Below are 18788 nucleotides of genomic sequence, written 5' to 3' on the forward strand. Positions count from 1 at the left end.
CAGGAATAGGAAAGGCAGGAAAGAATCTCCTGCTGGCAGTAACAAAAGAGAATATGATCAGTGTGAGATGTGGCAAAGTGGCTGCAAAAATCAAAATATTCTTTTATGCCTGACTTTCTATTAAGAGATATCTCCATGTGGACCACACCAGTAATTCTCAGTATTTTGCAAAATCACCTATTCTAGTTTTTAGTAGACACAGGTTTCCTCTCACATATAACACATAGATACCTAAGTAGCTTAATAATTGAAACGCACCATATGTAATATGTAATCATCAAATAGATCTATACAGTTCGGTGTATGCAGTGCATAATTTCATGGGCATTAAGGACATCTTTCCTAGGCTCAGTTAATGTTTGTTGTGGACTTGCTTTGAGCCAGCAGAATTCAACCTCATTATAACAACTTATAACAACTCTATGAAATGAGTGCCTTGGTTCCCTTTTGACAGATTAAGAAGACTGAGGAGGGGTTGAGTTTGCCCAGGTCTTCAGGGTTCACAGTGCTGGATCCAGGGCTCACCTAGGTGTATCTACCTTCAAAGTCCTGTTCCTCCATCTTCTCATTCTCCTTGAGGAGCTCACAGGGGCAGTGGGAGACAGTCCACTGAAATGAAAGCTCTAGGTCATAACAGATACAGACATCAAAGGCTTGAAGTGCCCGGGACTGGTCTTTCTGGCTCTGACAAGAAAACACAGTAGAAGTCAGGAAGAGGCTCTGTCAAAGTAGACACCTTGGTCGATGCAGAACAGTGAGTTCATAAAATTTGCAATCTATTTCCAGGAGGGACAAAGGTAGGAAAACCATGCCATGACTGAAGAATACAAAGTAAAATAAGTAATCTAAAGATCAAATTTTTTAAAATGTAATGAAAAGCATAATCAAGCCCATTGACACTGGCCAACTCTTACCAACATGTGTGCCCATGAAATCCTATTAACATAAAAGCATGACTACTTTCTGAGAAATGTGATGGTTACAGTGGGATTGATTGTTTTTTAAACCTGCTAGAGAAGGAGATCAGGAACTAGATGTGTGATGTTGAATCCTGTGTGAGCAGCTTTGGGAAATTCTCAGTAACTACAGAAACTGAAGGATTTTCAAGCCAGTAGCAGGGTTTTGCTTATTGGTTTTTTTTTAACCCTCCCTTCAAATCAACAGAAGCATTATAAAAAATTCTCCAGAAAGATGGAAACCAGAGACTAAAAAAAAAATAAAATAAAATAAATAATACAAAAATGCCTTCCTGATCCTTGAGAAGTAAACTCCTTTTCCTTTTTTTCCTGAAAGAAATATTACCTCAAGATTAAGGGCTGAAGTATTTCCTGAGTTTATTGTCATGGTGGTGGCTGTGGCTATGGTTGTTGTCACGTGTCTAGATAGGTTTTTTTTAGTCACTTGTCACCTAGAAATTGAAATATGTGAAAACTCAGGCTAATGGAAGCTGAAGTCTTTGGGTCTATGAAGAGAATGATGCTGTACCTGGTATACAAGTGTTTCCTGCTTTTGTCTGAAAAGAACCTACCAGTCTTTGATTTCGTAGATGGTCCTAAGGTTAGAGGGAAGGTCATTGGAGGTCCCAAATGGGAGGACCACACAGCATCTGAGGGAAGGGAGCTAAGGGAAGGAAATATCCCCACAACTTCCCCCTCCCTGCAGCGGATCCTGGGAAAGCCAGAGGAGAGCTGCAGGCCAAAGGACAGGGGCCACGGTGGTGGTGGTGGGGCGGGGGGCTGATGGGAGCAACTCTGGCTTTGAAGATGTATATGGAAAGGCTTTGAGGTTGTTGCTGTAGATCCGGTGGTGGGTGCCCTCAAAGCCAGTCACAATGGTCAGGATAAGAATTAGAACAGTGTTGTCAAAACCTGAACCAAAGGAGTGAAGGGGCAGCAAATCGCAGCCATTTTCAAAAATGGAGTTGAGGTTGCATATCTTGAGAAGAACTTCTAGAATCTGATAAAAGACTGAGTTGCAGAGACTTAGGTGTATTTGAAGTTTTCAGAATGGGGAAAAGATCACAAAGTTGAGCAAATGGCTCAGAAATATGCTTTGTGTGGTACCTTCATTACACAGTTTATTGTGTACTGACAAATGCAACCTTGTCTTCCCCACAAAAGCTTTCAACTTAGGCTACTTACACCAAAGCATAAAATCAGTTTCATCTTGTAGGGCTTTCTTTTATTCATTCAGCATGCAGTGCCCGTGTACAGAGCACCCACAGAGCTGGCAGAACAGGGCCTGTAAGACTGCCTGGGAAGAGCCAGGGGCTTCCAGAAATATCACCACACACTGGTTTCTGAGAGGCCCTGACCTGCATGCATGGCTCTTCATCCCTGCCAGGACCAGTCAACACTTTTATATGTCCTTCTCCCCTACAAGTGAGTGTCCCTTTGATCTCACCAGTGTGCTTCCTTCAAAGAAATTCTCAAATTTAGTATTACAAACCAGGAAGTACATCTATCCTCACTTTTGTCCTTTGAAAAACTGCTATAAAGGTTGGTGTGTGTGTGTGTGTGTGTGTGTGTGTGTAAGGTCTTTTTAAATGATGGATGACTATTTTCAATGCATATAAGTATACTTCTATCACTTGAAGCTTTTTAAGTGAGGAGGGAAAAGGTCTTGGTACAGGTTAATCCAGCAGAGTCCAGAGTTCTAAATCACACATTAGACTCAGTACAAAATACATTATTGCCAGAACTAGACTAAGAGCTTAATATTTATTTCATTCTGCTTTACCAGCCAAAATTATGTCTTGTCACAGCCTGTATTTTCTCTTCATTACATTAGCAAAGAACACTCTGAGCTTTATTGAGGAAATTAGATTACATTAAAAAGCCAGCATTCAGCTCTAACTAGACTTGCACATATAAGTAATTCTGACGCTGTGCTCCGAAGGGCCTGCTTAGTGAGGAATAGCAGGCCCTTAGATTAATTTTTCCCTAAATCACTATTTCCAGGAATGTCTATTTGCATAAAATGTCTGGGATACTATTTTGAATTTTCTTATTTATTGGCTTAACACAAATGTTCTGTGTCAATCATTAATTTCTTGTTCAAGAACTAAACTAATATAAATTAGCTAGAAAAATTACTTGAAGCCATTGATGTAGCTTCCTGTCAACTCCACTTTCGGTTAACTCTTTAGATCCTCCATCAAAGAATGATCAGTTGAGATGAGTATAAAATGTAGCCAATTTTCTGCTTTCACTACTTCACTTAAGATCCCAGGTTACTAATTTTTATTTTCATCTGTGCCATCTCTACCCTAACATCAATAGAGATGGTGATAAGTTAACTCTTAACAAGAATAGCAATGCACTTCATGTAAGCATTTCAAAACAGTATATGAAACTTTATTTTTGAAAAGTTCAAACATATATAAAAGTGAACAGAATATTATAAATAGCGTGCTCACACACACACACACACACACACACACACACACACACACATGTGCTGGGCCCAGTTTTAACAATTTGTAACTCAGAACTAACTCTGGTTCATTTTACTGCCTCACTCCCCATGTAATCTGAAGCACATTCCATGTCTCATATCATTTTATTCATACATATCTTAGTAAAAACCTCTTAATGCTAAAGACCCCTTTTTTTAAAACTAAGATGCCAATATCATCCATTTAAAATATTAATAATTCTAACTAATCATCAAATAGTGTTCTAATTTGTAATTGTTTCAGAAAAAAATATTTGGATCAGCATTGAGATAAAGTCTATTTAAGTCCCACTGTCACTCTTAATTTTCATTTTGAAAATTAATTATTTTGAAGATATTTATCAGAGAAATGGGGTTGTTTATCTCAGAGTCTGGATTTTGGTAATTACATCTCTGGTTTCATTTATCATTCTCCTCTCTCATCTACTTTTTCTATAAATTGGTCGTTGGGCCCAGAGGTTTGGTCACCTAGAGGTTTGACTTCAGATAAAATGTCTCTTCCCATCAGAAGGCACACAATGTCAGAATGCCTTTCTTTATGTGATGTTAGAGATGTTGATAACCAATGACCAGATCCTTAATTCAATGGGAATTATAAAAATAGGGAATTTCTTTTTTTTTCTTTTTTCTTTTTATTCTTTTTTAGATATACATGACAGTATAGTGTAATTTGACATATTATAAATACATGGAATATAACTTACTCTAATTAAGATACCATTCTTGTGGTTGAACATGACGTGGAGATTGACTGATCATGTATTCATGTATAAACATAGAAAAGTTATGTCTGATTTATTCTACTGTCTTTCCTATTACCATCCCCCCCCTTCCCGTCATTCTGCTTTGTTTAATCCACTGAACTTCTATTCTTCCCCTCTGCTGACCCTTGTTTTGTGTCAACATCTGCATATCAGAGAGAACATTCAACCTTGGGTTTTGTGGGATTAGCTTATTTCACTTATCATGATAATTTCCAGTTCCAACCGTTTACCAGAAAAAGTCACAAAGTCATTCTTAAAATAGGGGATTTCTAATTGTATTGTTTATTAGCTAGAATGTACAAGAGAGTTTGAAACAAGAGAGTGCCTGACACATAGTAGGTATACAATAAAATAGTCATACAGAATTGATTACTTTTTATAAGAACCCCTGTGACGTAGGAAATTATTAGAAGTCTTGCTGACTTAAGATTCACTTAATAAAGCATCTCCTCTTCTTATAGAACCATCATCTTTCTTGACTTTGCATAAGGCAAAGTCTAGTCTCGAGCTAGATATAGCTGAGTTGCATTATCTTTACCACTCTTAATATCTTCTGGTGCTGGTACCAGTTTTTAAATGCAGCTGTTTTCAATGACATTTTGGATTCACCCAAGGATTGTCCTTTTTTCAGTCTTATGCTAATTTAACTTTGCATTCTTTTTTAATTAAATTTTTTATTTATGTATGACAGCAAAATGCATTACAATTCTTATTCCACATATAGAAGCACAATTTTTCATGTCTCTGGTTGTACAAAGTATATTCACACCAATTCATGTCTTCATACATGTTCTTTGGATAATAATGTCCATCACATTCCACCATGATTTCTAACCCCATACCCCCTCCCTTCCCTTCCCGCCCCTCTGCCCTATCTAAAGTTCGTCTATTCCTTCCATGCTCCCCCAACCTACCCCACTATGAATCAGTCTCCTTATATCAGAGAAAACATTCTGCATTTGTCTTTTTGGGATTAGCTAACTTCACTTAGTATTATCTTCTTTAACTCCATTCATTTACCTGCAAATGCCAAATTTTTATTCTCTTTTATTGATGAGTAATATTCCATTGTGTATATATGCCACATTATTTTTATCTATTCATCTATTGAAGGGCATCCAGGTTGATTCCACAGTTTAGCTATTGTGAATTGTGCTGCTATAAAGATTAATGTGGCTGTGTCCCTGTAGTATACTGTTTTTAAGTCCTTTGAGTATAGACTGAGTAGAGGGATAGCTGGGTCAAATGGTGGTTCCATTCCCAATTTTCCAAGAAATCTCCGTTTTTGGAAAGCAAAGGAACCGAGAACAGGAAAACTGAAAAAGCCCTGGGATGTGTTACAGATATGTGAATAGATCTTCCATCTTAAGGCCAGCCCCAAGCATTTTGGGGTAAAGAGTCTGCAGTTGACCAACCTGTAACATGTTATCCCAGCAGCAGTTTCCCAAAGATAAACATGGTACTCTTATTAGAATCAAAGCTCAGCCAAGCTTATAGCAAAACAACTTGCCTTTGATCTGCCATTGAGTTGTGTGCCTATCAAACAGTACATTAAAACAGTCTGTCAATATTAGCTTGATTTTTGCCCTTGGCACAGAGTGTATACAGTTCCTACAGTGTAAGTAGGTTTGGAAACATTGTGGGCTTTTATCTTTATTTTTTTGACAACACAACACATAATCACAATAAATGTTTTCAGTGCTAAAAAATTTTCACAGGCATTATAATGATGATGCACAAGTATCAAGTTCTTATATTTAAGACAGAAGAAATGTAGCGTTAGAACTTCTTTGCTGCAGAATATTTTGATTTTTACTTACTTGCCCAATACATATGGAAAGCAACATAGCAAATGTGCATTCCTACTATGTTCAGAGCACACAGCAGGAAACACAGTATAAAACTAGCCTTTGGTGAGTCAAGCAGAGGTAGATTCTTAAATCACGGAGGAACACTGATTATGATCACGTGGTTGGGTTTTCTGAGGGAAGATGTATTCCCAACAATTTGTTGACATCATTAATAAAATTTTCATTTAGGTAAGCTAAGTTAGGCTCTAAAAGGAAAAAAAAAACAGTGGGAATTAGAAAGATAGTAAGAACCTTCCTGAAGAAATAGCATGAGCAAAATATCAGGGCTTGCATCTTCAGAGCACATTTAGGGATAATTAAAGAATCTCAGTTTGACTAGAGGGGAAGTATCTCTGGGATGGCAGTAAACAAAGAGATGTTGGTAGGGGCCAGAGTAGCAAGGACCTTCAGGGCCAAACTGAGGCATTGGCACAAGAAATGGCAAGCTTTAAGTAGGGGGGTTGTTGTGAACCTGGTAAAGCAAGGGGGTCAAGATGGATCTGAAAGGGAAGTTGAAAATGAGTCATTACAGAGAAGGAATGTTTTGATAATAAAAGTTGCAAGACTGGACAACTTAATTAAAGGAAGAGGAATCTGAAATCGACATTAGAGTGATGAAAAAGGGAAACGAAGAGAAAGAACTGCTTCAGGGCAAAATAAGGTCCCAATGTGACCCTGGGTGGAAGATTAGGGATATCCAGAAGGCCACTGGGGTGCAGCTAGGGATGAGATCAAACCAAAGATTGCAATTTAGGAATTGTCTCTAGAAAGATGGTAGTTGGAATTTACTTCTGAAAGATTCCCAAATGTATCCACCTCTCCCTCCTGCTGCTCCCACCTCATTCAGGAGTCATCATCTCCTACACTCAGTCTTTCAATGATATTATTGACTTAAAATAGTCCTTGAGAGAGAAAGAAATCTCTCTGACCTTGACAATAAAAAGCACCGTGGTATTCCAACTTGCTTCCAGTTTTCTGTAGCTGTGGGAATGATCTCTGATATTTTACTTTATAAGTGAGAAGGTAAAGAAGTGTCCAAGCTAGATGGAAAGGCACCTGTGTTTGCATTGTAACTTACATTTTGAATGGCAAATGCACAGGTACAGAATCTACCAGCAGCTGTGAGGTCAGGCAGACATTCTGGAAATAAATGTGCACCGAAGAGACGAACTGGATCGTCTGCCGTGTCACCAAATGTTGCTCACTCTTGCAGTTTGTGCATGCTAAGTTTTTGGCAGATTTATTAATTCCTTTAATTAAAGAACTGGGAGGATATGAATAATGGAACTATTTTGTTCCTAACTGATGCAAAACTTTAAAACACATAATTAAAAATCTACTCCCAGAATTTTCCATTACAGAAGTTTTAAATTTTGATTTAAAATATGTGTGTGTGTGTGTGTGTGTGTGTGTGTGTGTGTATGTCTTTTTGTTTCCTGGCATTTTTTGTGGCTGGTGATTTTTGCCTAACCAAACACCTAAGATTTATGATTAACTTTTCACATAATGAGAATAGAATTTCTTTTTTAAGCCTTCCACTCTGAAAGGAGGAACCTTGTCCTCCTAAGAACAATTCAGTTACCTTCCAGGATGCTAACAATCCAATATAAGAGTAAAGAGGAAATGAATCTTTTTTTACAGGCTTTTCTAAGTTTCTCTTAAAGATTTTTAGAATGCACTTTTTATTTTGAATTGGCTATAGTAGTTGTACATATTTATGGAGTATATTGTTTTATTTTGATTCATGTATAATGATCACATCAGGGTATATAACATCTTTCTCAGACATTTATCATTTCTCTATTTGGAGCATTCATAATCCTCTCCACTAGATATTTTGAAATATATTATTAATTGTTGTCAAACAGTTAGTTTTTTACTCATCTATAGAATATTAGAAGTTCTTCCTCCTGTGTCCATTATCCATCCTGTCTCCATCACCTCTCCCTCACACCCTTTGCAGACCCTGGTAACTACTGTTCTTCTCCCTATGAAGGTTATTCTTTTAAAAAATAATAGTAATAAACCCAGAGCCAGGTGCAGTAATACACACCTATGATCCAGCTACTTGGGAAACTGAGGCTGGAGGATCCCAAGTTCCAGGCCAGTCTGGGCAACTTAGCGAAACCCTCTCTCAAAATAAAATAAAAAGTGCTGGAGGTAGCTCAGTGGTAGAGGGCTTGCCTAGCCTGTATGAAGCCTTGGGTTTAGTCCCCAGCACTGCACAACAAACCAACCAACCTGGAAAAGTATTTGACAGCTTAAAGGATCAGGATCATTTTTTATTCTATGCTATAGTTATAGTTGGACCACAGCCTGACTTCTTATCACTTATAAAATTGACCTAAGGACAGTAAATGGGACTGCAACTCCAAACCTGTTTACATTAAATAAATATAAGAAAAATGTCTTATAAAGAAGGCCTTTAACAAGCAGAATTAATTTGCAGATACTTTGCAGAGAAAAATGAAATAAACAAGATGATATCAGGATTGTTTTTCAGTCTTCACCACTCCTAGCTAGAGGAAATGATTCCAGGTGCCTGTTAGGAACATCCACAGTGTTGTTACAGTCTAATTAGAATTTGTTTTTGAGGCCAGTTCACTACTTTGGAGGAATCATTTACAAATGAGTACTGTGGGCTATGCAGGGAACATGGTTGAGTCTTTACCAGATGAAACCAGGAATGTTCTCCATAAAGATTATAAGGCAGTCATTTTAGAGCCATTGACCAGAATTGCAGGGTTGAAGGCCTGTCATTTCCTGTTGAACATCCAGGCAATACTATGGGTAACCACAAACCCAGAAATTTTAGAGAAATCAAAATTGGCCAAAATAACACTGGTAAGAGTCTGTGTCCCTGCGTGCCTGACACTAAACAGTCTTGTTTTCCATAGTCTTGCTGCTTCTAACAGGGCAAGCCCCCCGCCCCCCATGGAGAACTGACTGATGCTCAGGCATTGGGTCAATAGTCAGAAGTACTACCTGTCACTCCTCCTTCCTCCTCCAATCCTGACTGCACTTCTTAGGTTAGGGAGGCTGCTTCCACATCACTATCAGACCACTGTCAGATCTCTTGGGTTAGAAAATCCCATGTCTCAAATTTCTAAAATAATGAGATTCTATTCTCATCTCCTCTTTTCTGCCTCCTTTCTGAAAGTACAGACTTAGTAATTTGAAAGATGAAGGGGGACCATTTCATGGTATTGGACACTCACAGCCCCCTCTCAGGTGTCCTCATTAATGGCTAAGATGTCTACCCAAGGAAAATCATCTTTTGAAGACTATATATATATATATATATATATATATATATATATATATATATATATATATATATATCTCCCAAAGTCTTTGTCAGATACCATCCATGAAGTGGCACTGATAGGTCTTTGAGTCCCTAGACCTTATCCCTTCTCTAATATATCATGAATATCTGACCAAAAACAGTTGAGTTTAAGAAGAATGAGAAGTTGGCCGGGCACCGTTGAGCATGCCTGTAATCCCAGCAATTCAAGAGACTGAGGCAAAAGGATTGCCAGTTCAAGGTCAGCCTCAGCAACTTAGTAAGACCCTGTCTCAAACTTAAAAATAAAAAGGGATGGGATAAAAAGAAAAAAAAAGAGTTCATTGTAGGGGAGAATTATATACAAAGTAGTAGGAAAAAATTTATAGAAGAAAACACCCAATATTCAGACACTTTTCCTGAACATTCTTTCTCTACCTAGGAAGGGTTCCAAGTGTCAAAGCCCCCTGAACTCTGAAACCATTTTGAAGGACTCTTATCTAGTCCATGTCACCTGTCATTTTTCTTTCAGAGCATTGCTATCTCTTTTTTTTTGTAGATACATTCAATTATTTTTAATTTCTTCACCTCCCCACTCTCTGCTGTTTGGATAATTAAGCATTAAGTCCTATTCTTTGTTGAGATCATATATTTTTAAAAGACTGACTACAGGAAACTAGCAACCTTGAGATACAGGCTTTGAAAAGGAAACCAATAAACTTAGCAAGAGTTAGATTTTTGAGAACAGAATCCAAGCAACCACACATTCCAGCTGAGTCTTCATGCTGAGGAAGTTACAAGCTTGTAGAGACAATTGGCCGTTGGTTTCTAGGCTCTAGAGCTTATTAAGAGTGTGAATGCCGGAGTTGACCACTTAGGTCTCTGTCACATGTTGTGTGTTACTGAGCAAATTGCTTTATTTTTCTATTTTTTTTTTTTTTTGGTCTCTAGAATAGAGCCAATAATAGTACCCAAATCATAAAGTGATTATGAGAATTGAATGCAAGTGAAGCACTTAGCACCTGGTGCATGGAAAGTTTTCAGTAAATGCTGATAATAAAATCATTCACGGAGGTTTAAGAAAAGATGTGCTTGCTTTAGATTGGCATAAAAATTTCATCTTGCAGCCACTGTACCAGTCCTTTCTGTGTGTGGCCTAATAATAACCTCAAGTGTTTTTATTGGGATTTATTTTTCCTCCATCAGCCACTCCACGGGAGGGATGCAAGAGCAGTACATCTACATATTTCGAGCTCTCTGATTCCATGCAGATGAGACTTATAAGCCATTTGGGTTAACTGGCTTCTTGGGTCTTTTTCTTCTTCAGGTGCTGGAAAGCTTCAAGATCATGGACTACAGCCTTTTGCTGGGAATCCACATCTTGGACCATTCCCTTAAAGACAAAGAGGAGGAGAGCTCACAAAATGTGCCTGATCCAAAGCGGCCTGGGATGCAGAAAGTTCTCTATTCAACAGCCATGGAATCCATCCAAGGTCCAGGGAAATCTGGAGATGGGATCATCGCAGAGAACCCAGACACGTAAGTGTAATCACATGCCCACCCTGATTGTGACAGACCCTGCCACTGGGTAATTTCAAGTAGTCACATCCCCCCCAGCACTGAAGCACTTAACACCTGGTACATGGAAATAGATGGCATTCTGAGAATGGATTCCTACATGGCACTAACATCCATCCAACCAGCCTTCATTTCTCTTCATCAAAGGATAACTAGACAAGTGGCAGTGTTCTGGTTGTTGTTGTTCTTTCACCCACAAAATTTCTTTTTTCAGATGTCTGCATTTTCCAAAAATGGTCAAAAATGTTTCTGCTCCCATTTACTACATATTCAAAGTATCAACCATAAGAGGGAAGAATAAACTTTGGATTGAAATACACATATATTTAAGCAAATACAAGATAAGAATGGTGTTCACAATTCAGAGCTCTTTTTATCTGCATGAGGGGATTCTGTTGATCTAGTCCTACACCCTGGCAAATGTGGTCTCTCTCCTCAGCCAGATGTGATGGTAACTGCAGGATTCATTCGCATGTGTGAAGTGCATATTGACAATGGAAGCAATTACAACCAAAATAATTATTGAAGTGGTTAACTATATCAGATGCATGTATTAGCTAAGCAAGGAGACTGAAAAAAAATCATTTTCTGAGGTTATAATGTCCTGATTTCTAGAATTCTCCAACAATATCTAAACCATAGGCATATTTTACTTTTATAAAAGAAATTAGTTGTAATCTTTGCTTGTGATTATATCTAAATGTTCAATCATCAGTTAAATTATCCTATATCCATATGGTGAAACACTACATGCTATTAAAAATCACAGTACATTGAATGTAAAGAAATGCTCATCAGCCAGGTGCAGCTTTGGAGGCTGAAACAGGAGAATCGTGAGTTCAAAGCCAGCCTCAGCAACAGTGAGGTGCTAAGCAACTCAGTGAAACCCTGTCTCTAAATAAAATACAAAATAGGGCTGGGAATGTGGCTCAGTGGTCAAGTGCCCCTGAGTTCAGTTCTCCATACCAAAAAAAAAAAAGAAAAGAAAGAAAGAAAGAAATGTTCATCATTTAGTAAGTTAAAAGATTATAAAACATAATAAATTAAATAATCCCCTTTATAGATTAATAAACATACAGCAAAGTATACCAAATATTAATAATTATCTCTTCATTCTATGAGTGGATTTTTTACCTATTTTCTACATTCTTTTCTATGTTTTATGGGTTTTTTTATTTTTTTCGATGTTGATAGACCTTTATTTTATCCATTTATTTATATGTGGTGCTGAGAATCAAACCCAGTGCCTCACACATGCTAGGCAAGCACTCTACTCTTGAGCCATAACTCTAGAGCATTATATTTTTTAATCTCAACAATAAACATTTTTTTGATCAGAAAAAGAGCATTGCATTTTTTAAAAATAATATTTATTATGTTCTAAGAATTCTTGGCCATGCTTTTAAAATAGAAATAATTTTTAAATTGGATTATTCTCATCCAACTTTTCAGAGCTGACAGCTATGTTGTTTCTCCATTGTGGGAAAGTACATCATTCTGGATTGCCAGGAAGACCTTTAACTGAATGCAAAATATATATATATGATGATGATAAAGAATTCTTAAAATATATTTATTTTCAATCTATTTATTATAAATATTTTTAATTTTATAGTCTTATAATATTCAATAAAATATTTTCTCTTTTGTTCTATCAACAGAATGGGAGGCATTCCAGCTAAAAGCCATAAGGGAGAAAAACTACTTTTATTTATGGGCATTATTGACATTCTACAATCATACAGGTGAGACATTTGGGGAAGTGATCTTATTATTTTCAAGTCATCCAAAATGTTTTTGAAAATTCATCAGATATGAGTGGTTCTGCATTTTCATGGTTATTTTTCTATCTGTTTACATGTAGGTTAATGAAGAAGTTAGAACACTCCTGGAAAGCTCTTGTTTATGATGGTGTAAGTAACTGATGTTCCTTGTTAAACTGCATATATTTTTAGTTCCTCAGAAACTTCTACATGTGTCCAGGAAACTGTGACACTGCGTGTTAAAAAGTGAGGAGCAAAGGTCGTTATAAACTCAGAGTCTTAGACTAATAGATTGGTCCACACTAAAAACAAAGACCACATAAATTCAAATAGCTATTCATATAGATGACATCCAGCCTAGTGGCTTAGTAGAGGCCAAGAAAAAAATGATAGCTGTTTCTGTGGGAAATGCAAAGCTCCCAATTATGAGATAAGGAGGGCAAGAATCTCTTTTCAAAAAGACACTGAGAATAGTAGGGCTGTTGAAATAAGATTCTCAGGAGACCAGACCAAGAGTAGTTTGATCCCTGAATTTGATGGTGGACACCCCTGGACTTGAACTCTGCCATCACCACTTGACCAACCATGTGAGCAAGGCTCACTGCTTGTGATTTGGCCTCTCCTTGGTTTCCTCATCATAACAGAGCAATTATAGTAGTACTGGTCTGCTATGAGGATGAAATAAAATAATCCGTGTGCATATTCAGCCAGAAGCCAAACACTTAATAAGGGCACAGGAAGTGAAAATGTTTAAGGTGGTGCGGATTTATATGTGTTATGGATTTACACATTTAAATACATGCTGACTGATAGGAAGATGTCACAAGAGTTATGGGGTTTTTTTGTTTGGTTTTTGGTGCCAGAGATTAAATCCAGGGGTGCTTAACCACTGAACAGCATCCTCAACCCAAGAGTTAAGTCTTAATGTAATTAAAGAAAAATTTAAATATCAAAGAGCAAGTCGTTTTCCTTTCTCTCTGGCTCTCTCTCTCTCTCTTATGGGCACTGCACATGCACATGTGTTCACACACACACACCCACAGAGACACATCTAGACATTAGATTTGAACTTCCTGCTGCTAACAGACCATTTATTGGCCCTAAGCCTCTCTCAGTTAATAACTTGATATGTCACATCCGAAGAATATATGGGTCAAAGATTTAGTCACACATTTCCTTTTAAGATGCTAGCAGACGCTTTACTTTGAAAGAAGATAAATTATGGATGCTGTTCTTTTCCTTTCTGGAAAAGAACACACATTTTTCAGTTCTGTGGAAGACTGTTAATAACCTTTCAGCATGAGAGATCTGCATTTTGTCCACAGGCTAAGGACTGCCCTATGGCAGAATGCACTTTTAAACTTAAGGCTCACAAATTTGTTTCTAAGAATTAACCCAAGCCTTATCAGATCAAAGATTCCTCCTATGAAAAGGTCAGGGGTAATTTGAATTCTCCTTCCAAATGAGAAAGGTGGGGACTACATCACCTTGAACATGGAAGGGAGAGAGAGAGAAATTCCCCTGGGTTATTCCTCTGCTGTTTTCTGAGACAAGTGTCGTTACCTGTTTATTACCAAGTGAGATTTCTGATCTCAGTGACCTTGTCCTGCATCGGCCAGAGGCTTCTAAGAGACCCCTACCTTTGTCCATTTAAAACGTACCTTCTGATTGTAGTTTATTTTTTTAAGAAAATCTCTGCTGATTATGTATTTGTGAAATTATACATAATATTCAAGGCTTGTTTTTGTTTGTTCACAAATATGGCTCTTATTTAGACAGTGTTTCTTCGTATCAAAGAAAGCACTAGTGGAACTCCTTTAAAGGCAAAGTCTCAAGTATCTATAGATATCATTGCATCCTACTTCAGACAACAGCTGCCAGGATCTGGGAAGAGTGCCTGTCACATTCCTGCCTTGCTGAGAGCCTGGAGGGCTGTTGTAATTTGGTGAAGATGGGTTTAGCATACTGTGTCTTTCATAACGTGCTAATTACAGAACTACAGATTATCCTGGCTGAAAGCACATGTACCACTCACATAACACACTATTTTACAGAGGCTGACCCTGAGGCCCTGAGCCTGACTGATCCCAATATCACACAGCCTTTTGGGGTGGGGGCAGGAAGGGAATTGAACCCAGGGCACTTAACCACTTACCTACATCCCTAGCCCATTTTATTTTTATTTTAAGATAGGGTCTTGATAAGTTGCTTAGGGCCTTTCTGAGGCTGGCTTTGAACTTGCAATCCTCCTGCCTCAGCCTCCCAAGCCACTGGGACTATAGGCATGCACCACCATACCCAGCTATTCACACAATCTTTTAAAGTTAGAACTTATACCAGAACCAGCTCTCCGGATTTCTGGTCAAGTGTGTTTTTTCTCCCAGCAGGCATTTTGTAGTATCTAAGCTTAAATTCTTAGAAATTTCCCTATTAGAATCCATAACCTGGATTCAAAATGGAGCATCATACATATAAATAAACTTGCCATTTCTAGAAATGTACAACTTGAATGGTCAATAAATGATTGCTGATCGAACATAGAGAATCGGCCCTTCATCCATTCCCTTTCCTGGATTTGTAAATAAACGGCCCTTCAGTCCTAAGACTCCTGCCATGCATGAGAGAACTAAGTTGGCCGTGCAGGTCAGCTCTGTGTGATGGTAGGTAATTCAGTACAGTACCAGTCAACCATGTCTCCTGTGTATCCTCCTGGGTCTTCTTAAATTTCTAAGAATTTAAGCTTAGATACTACGGCTACTTGGAGATAACACCAGAACACTTTCTTAATTTAAATGTCACTCTTATATCACTGTGCTTTGCTTATGTCCCCAGTTTTTGTTCATGACTGAATGAATACCCTTCATTCTCAGCGGCACTGGAAGCACTGGTTGCCTATAAGAAAAGGATTTGAAAGCACCTCCAGGGACACAATGTTATGAATAAGGATCAACTATTCCGATTTGGGTAGCAGAGTCTTCTGTCTGTCTCCCTTAGTGCTCTATTCACTCTAGAATCTTTGTTCTTATTGAGTCTGGGTCCTCCCCCACAGCCCACGGTCCTGCAGGATATAGAACACTGTTCTCTAGCTCTTGACCACTGTTGATGAAAGACCTCAGCTGACAGAAAGACTTGCAAAAATCTTTCCTCTGCCTTGGGATGAATTCCCTGAGAGGTAAACCTTCGATCCTTGTTTTGTCTTTTCAGGACACCGTTTCAGTTCATAGACCAAGTTTTTATGCAGACAGATTTCTAAAGTTTATGAATTCCAGAGTTTTCAAGAAAATTCAAGGTAAGAGTCTTATGAAAATGTCTTACTTGTAGCACTTAGTTGCTAACTTCAACATGTATCCATGCCAGAATTTTTTTGTAAAATTACTATTTAATAAACCAAACTTCCACATCCCTCATGTTGATCTTACTTGACATAGAAAAATTATATATCCAAGATAGACTCTGCCATGAATAGATTTCCTCATGAATGAATTAATGACATAAAAAAGCAGATGGGAACTAGCTTAGCCTCTGTTTCCACTTCTGTCTCTTCTGTCATGTGAACACACCTCAATGGTGCCTTCTACGAAGAATAGGCTTTCACAAACACCAAGCTTGCCAGCTCCTTGATCTTGGACCATGCACGATTTTTATTAGAAGAGTTAGAACATTTTTTTCCCCTGTAGTGGTAAACACTTAGTGTGATTGATTATCCCAGTTATTTATTGATGCCATAATCATTAGTCCTATTTTCTGGTGAAGAAAATTAGAAGTTGTATTTATGTCCAGTCATAAAATATATTGGTTAAGAATATTATGATACAGTCAAATCATGAAATAGTATGTAACCAATAAAAATGACCTATTAAAGGTATATTTAGTCCTTTAAATATTGATTTATTCACATATATGTAGTTATTGGTCTGTATACCTTAAATGAACAACAGAATTCTAACAAAATATATAAAACCATTAACAGTGGTTATTCTCATACAGTATTCTCCAGGATATAGAGTAAATGTGAGACCAGAAAATAAATTTTAATCAATTAAAAAAGATCAAAGTTATGCATAGTATCTTTTCTGATCACAGTGGAATGAATCAATAAAGAACAAAAACTGGAAAACTTACAAATATGTGGAAATTGAATAACACGCTCTTAAAATATCAATAGGTTAAAGAAGAAATCACAGGGAAATTAGAAAACTGAAACCAATGAAAATGAAAACACACATTCCAAAAATTTATGAGAAAGGCAGTGTTCAAGGGAAAACTTAGAGATGTAAACACCTATATTTTAAAAATAGGGAAAATCATACATGAGTATTCTAACTTTAAACCTTGAGTTAAAAAAAAAAAAGCAAACTAAACTCAAAGCTAATAATGGTTATTTTGAGTTGAAAATTATGTGGGATCTTGTTTTCTTTCTTATTGGTGTTTATTAAATTTTCTACAGTATATATGTAGTATTATGTAGTAAGTTTTTTTAACTATATGATAGAAGAAAATAACCCTGTAATGCATGCATTGTTATTTTATAATTTAGCCATTCTGTGGTCCACTTTTATAACCCAGAACATGATAATTTAGTCACTCACCAAAAAAATAGAAAGAGTAGAATATTCATGTTTTATATTCATATAAGACATTTTTTCTTATAATATTGGAGTTTGAAAGATGCAAAGAAAACATTGATAATTACTTAAAATCCAGTGACCCAGAGATGCCCAGTTCTAATATTTTGATGTTCTTCTTACCAGTCTCTTTTTCTTTTCTTTTTTTTCTTTTTTTTTTTTTTTTTGGTGGAGGTGGGGGGTAATTGGGGCTTACCAATTTTGATTTCTGTACTTTATGTATTTATATAAAACTGGTGTGTAGCTCAGTAACTGAGTGCATACTTAACAATTGCAAGGGTTCAAATTCCAGCCAGCACCACAAAACAATAAATAAATACTGGTAACATAATGGTATACAATTTTTATGTCTTCTGTTTTTCACATTATAGCATGAATACTTTTCCATATCCTTGAATGTTCTACAAAAACATCATTTAAAATTGCAATGCAACATTAAAATTATATAGATGTGCTATAATCTAGCTAACCATTCTTTGAGTATAAAGCATTTTATAGTTTCTTTTTTTTTATTTCTAACTAATATTTTTTTAAAACATAGTTTCAGACAAATTCTGGATCCAAATTAGGGATTATTTGTTTGGGATAGATTCCAAAAAGGGATAATGGTATTTAAAATGCACTTAACTGTACAGAGAGATTGTGCCACTAAAGGTTCCCACAAGTCTGTGTTTTACCAGCTCTCAGCCAGCATTATGCTTTTTAAATTATGCTACTCTGATAAGTAAAAAATGTTATCTGATTGTTTCATTTTGCATATCTTGCGTATGGGTAAGGTTCAACCATTAGTCATTTTTATTAGCCATTTATAATTCCTTTGAGAATTGAGCTTTATAACATTTGACCATTTCTATTGAGTGTTTATTATTTTTCCAGATGATTTATATGAACTCTACATATTAAAGATATAACTCCTTTTTAACTTATTATTCTAAGGAAAACTTTTTTTGTACATTCAAACTGTCTCAATGGTATCTTAAAATCACTGTCAAATTGAGACCACTATAAATTAAATTCTCTGCCTAAGGTTTTTTTGGCCTAAAAATGGACCATAAAGTAGTGTTTATTCAGACTGCAAGCTTGTGTGAGTATCAGTTTGTGGTTCAAATGTTTAAGGAAGAATTTTCACCCTGCTTACCTGTGCCAAGACTGGAAACCATGAGTTCCCTTGCAGACCCCGGTAGGTTTGTAGAGGAGGTGGCCCTTTAATGTCCCCATCTCAGGGAGGCTCTTTGCATGAGTCTCCTGCCTTGGAAAGTGTTTTTTTGTTGTTGTTTTTTTTTTTTTTTTTTTGAATAGCATACAAATTAATGGTATAAGCAATGGCTTGTTCAGTTCTAGAAAACATAGCATGTGTTAAAAATTTCCCCAGTCTGTATGGTTCATCATGTCTTATAAACAGTTTTGTTGAGATGTAATTCACATGCCACAAAATTCACCCTTTAAAGTGTGCAATTCTGTGGTTC

General features: G+C 36.8%; 1 protein-coding gene across 3 annotated transcripts in view; it reads left to right on the forward strand.

The window, feature by feature from the left end:
- PIP5K1B (phosphatidylinositol-4-phosphate 5-kinase type 1 beta) overlaps positions 1-18788 on the forward strand; it is a 305629-nt gene that overhangs the window by 211684 nt on the left and 75157 nt on the right. For all 3 annotated transcript variants that reach the window (XM_081273842.1, XM_081273841.1, XM_081273843.1), the window contains 4 exons: positions 10684-10895; positions 12596-12679; positions 12799-12847; positions 15902-15986. In XM_081273842.1, the coding sequence (XP_081129968.1) occupies positions 10684-10895; positions 12596-12679; positions 12799-12847; positions 15902-15986 (430 nt within the window). The remainder of the gene's footprint in view (positions 1-10683; positions 10896-12595; positions 12680-12798; positions 12848-15901; positions 15987-18788) is intronic.

This window comes from Spermophilus citellus (assembly GCF_964194105.1).
Source record: "Spermophilus citellus genome assembly, chromosome: 2".
Taxonomy (NCBI): domain Eukaryota; kingdom Metazoa; phylum Chordata; class Mammalia; order Rodentia; family Sciuridae; genus Spermophilus; species Spermophilus citellus.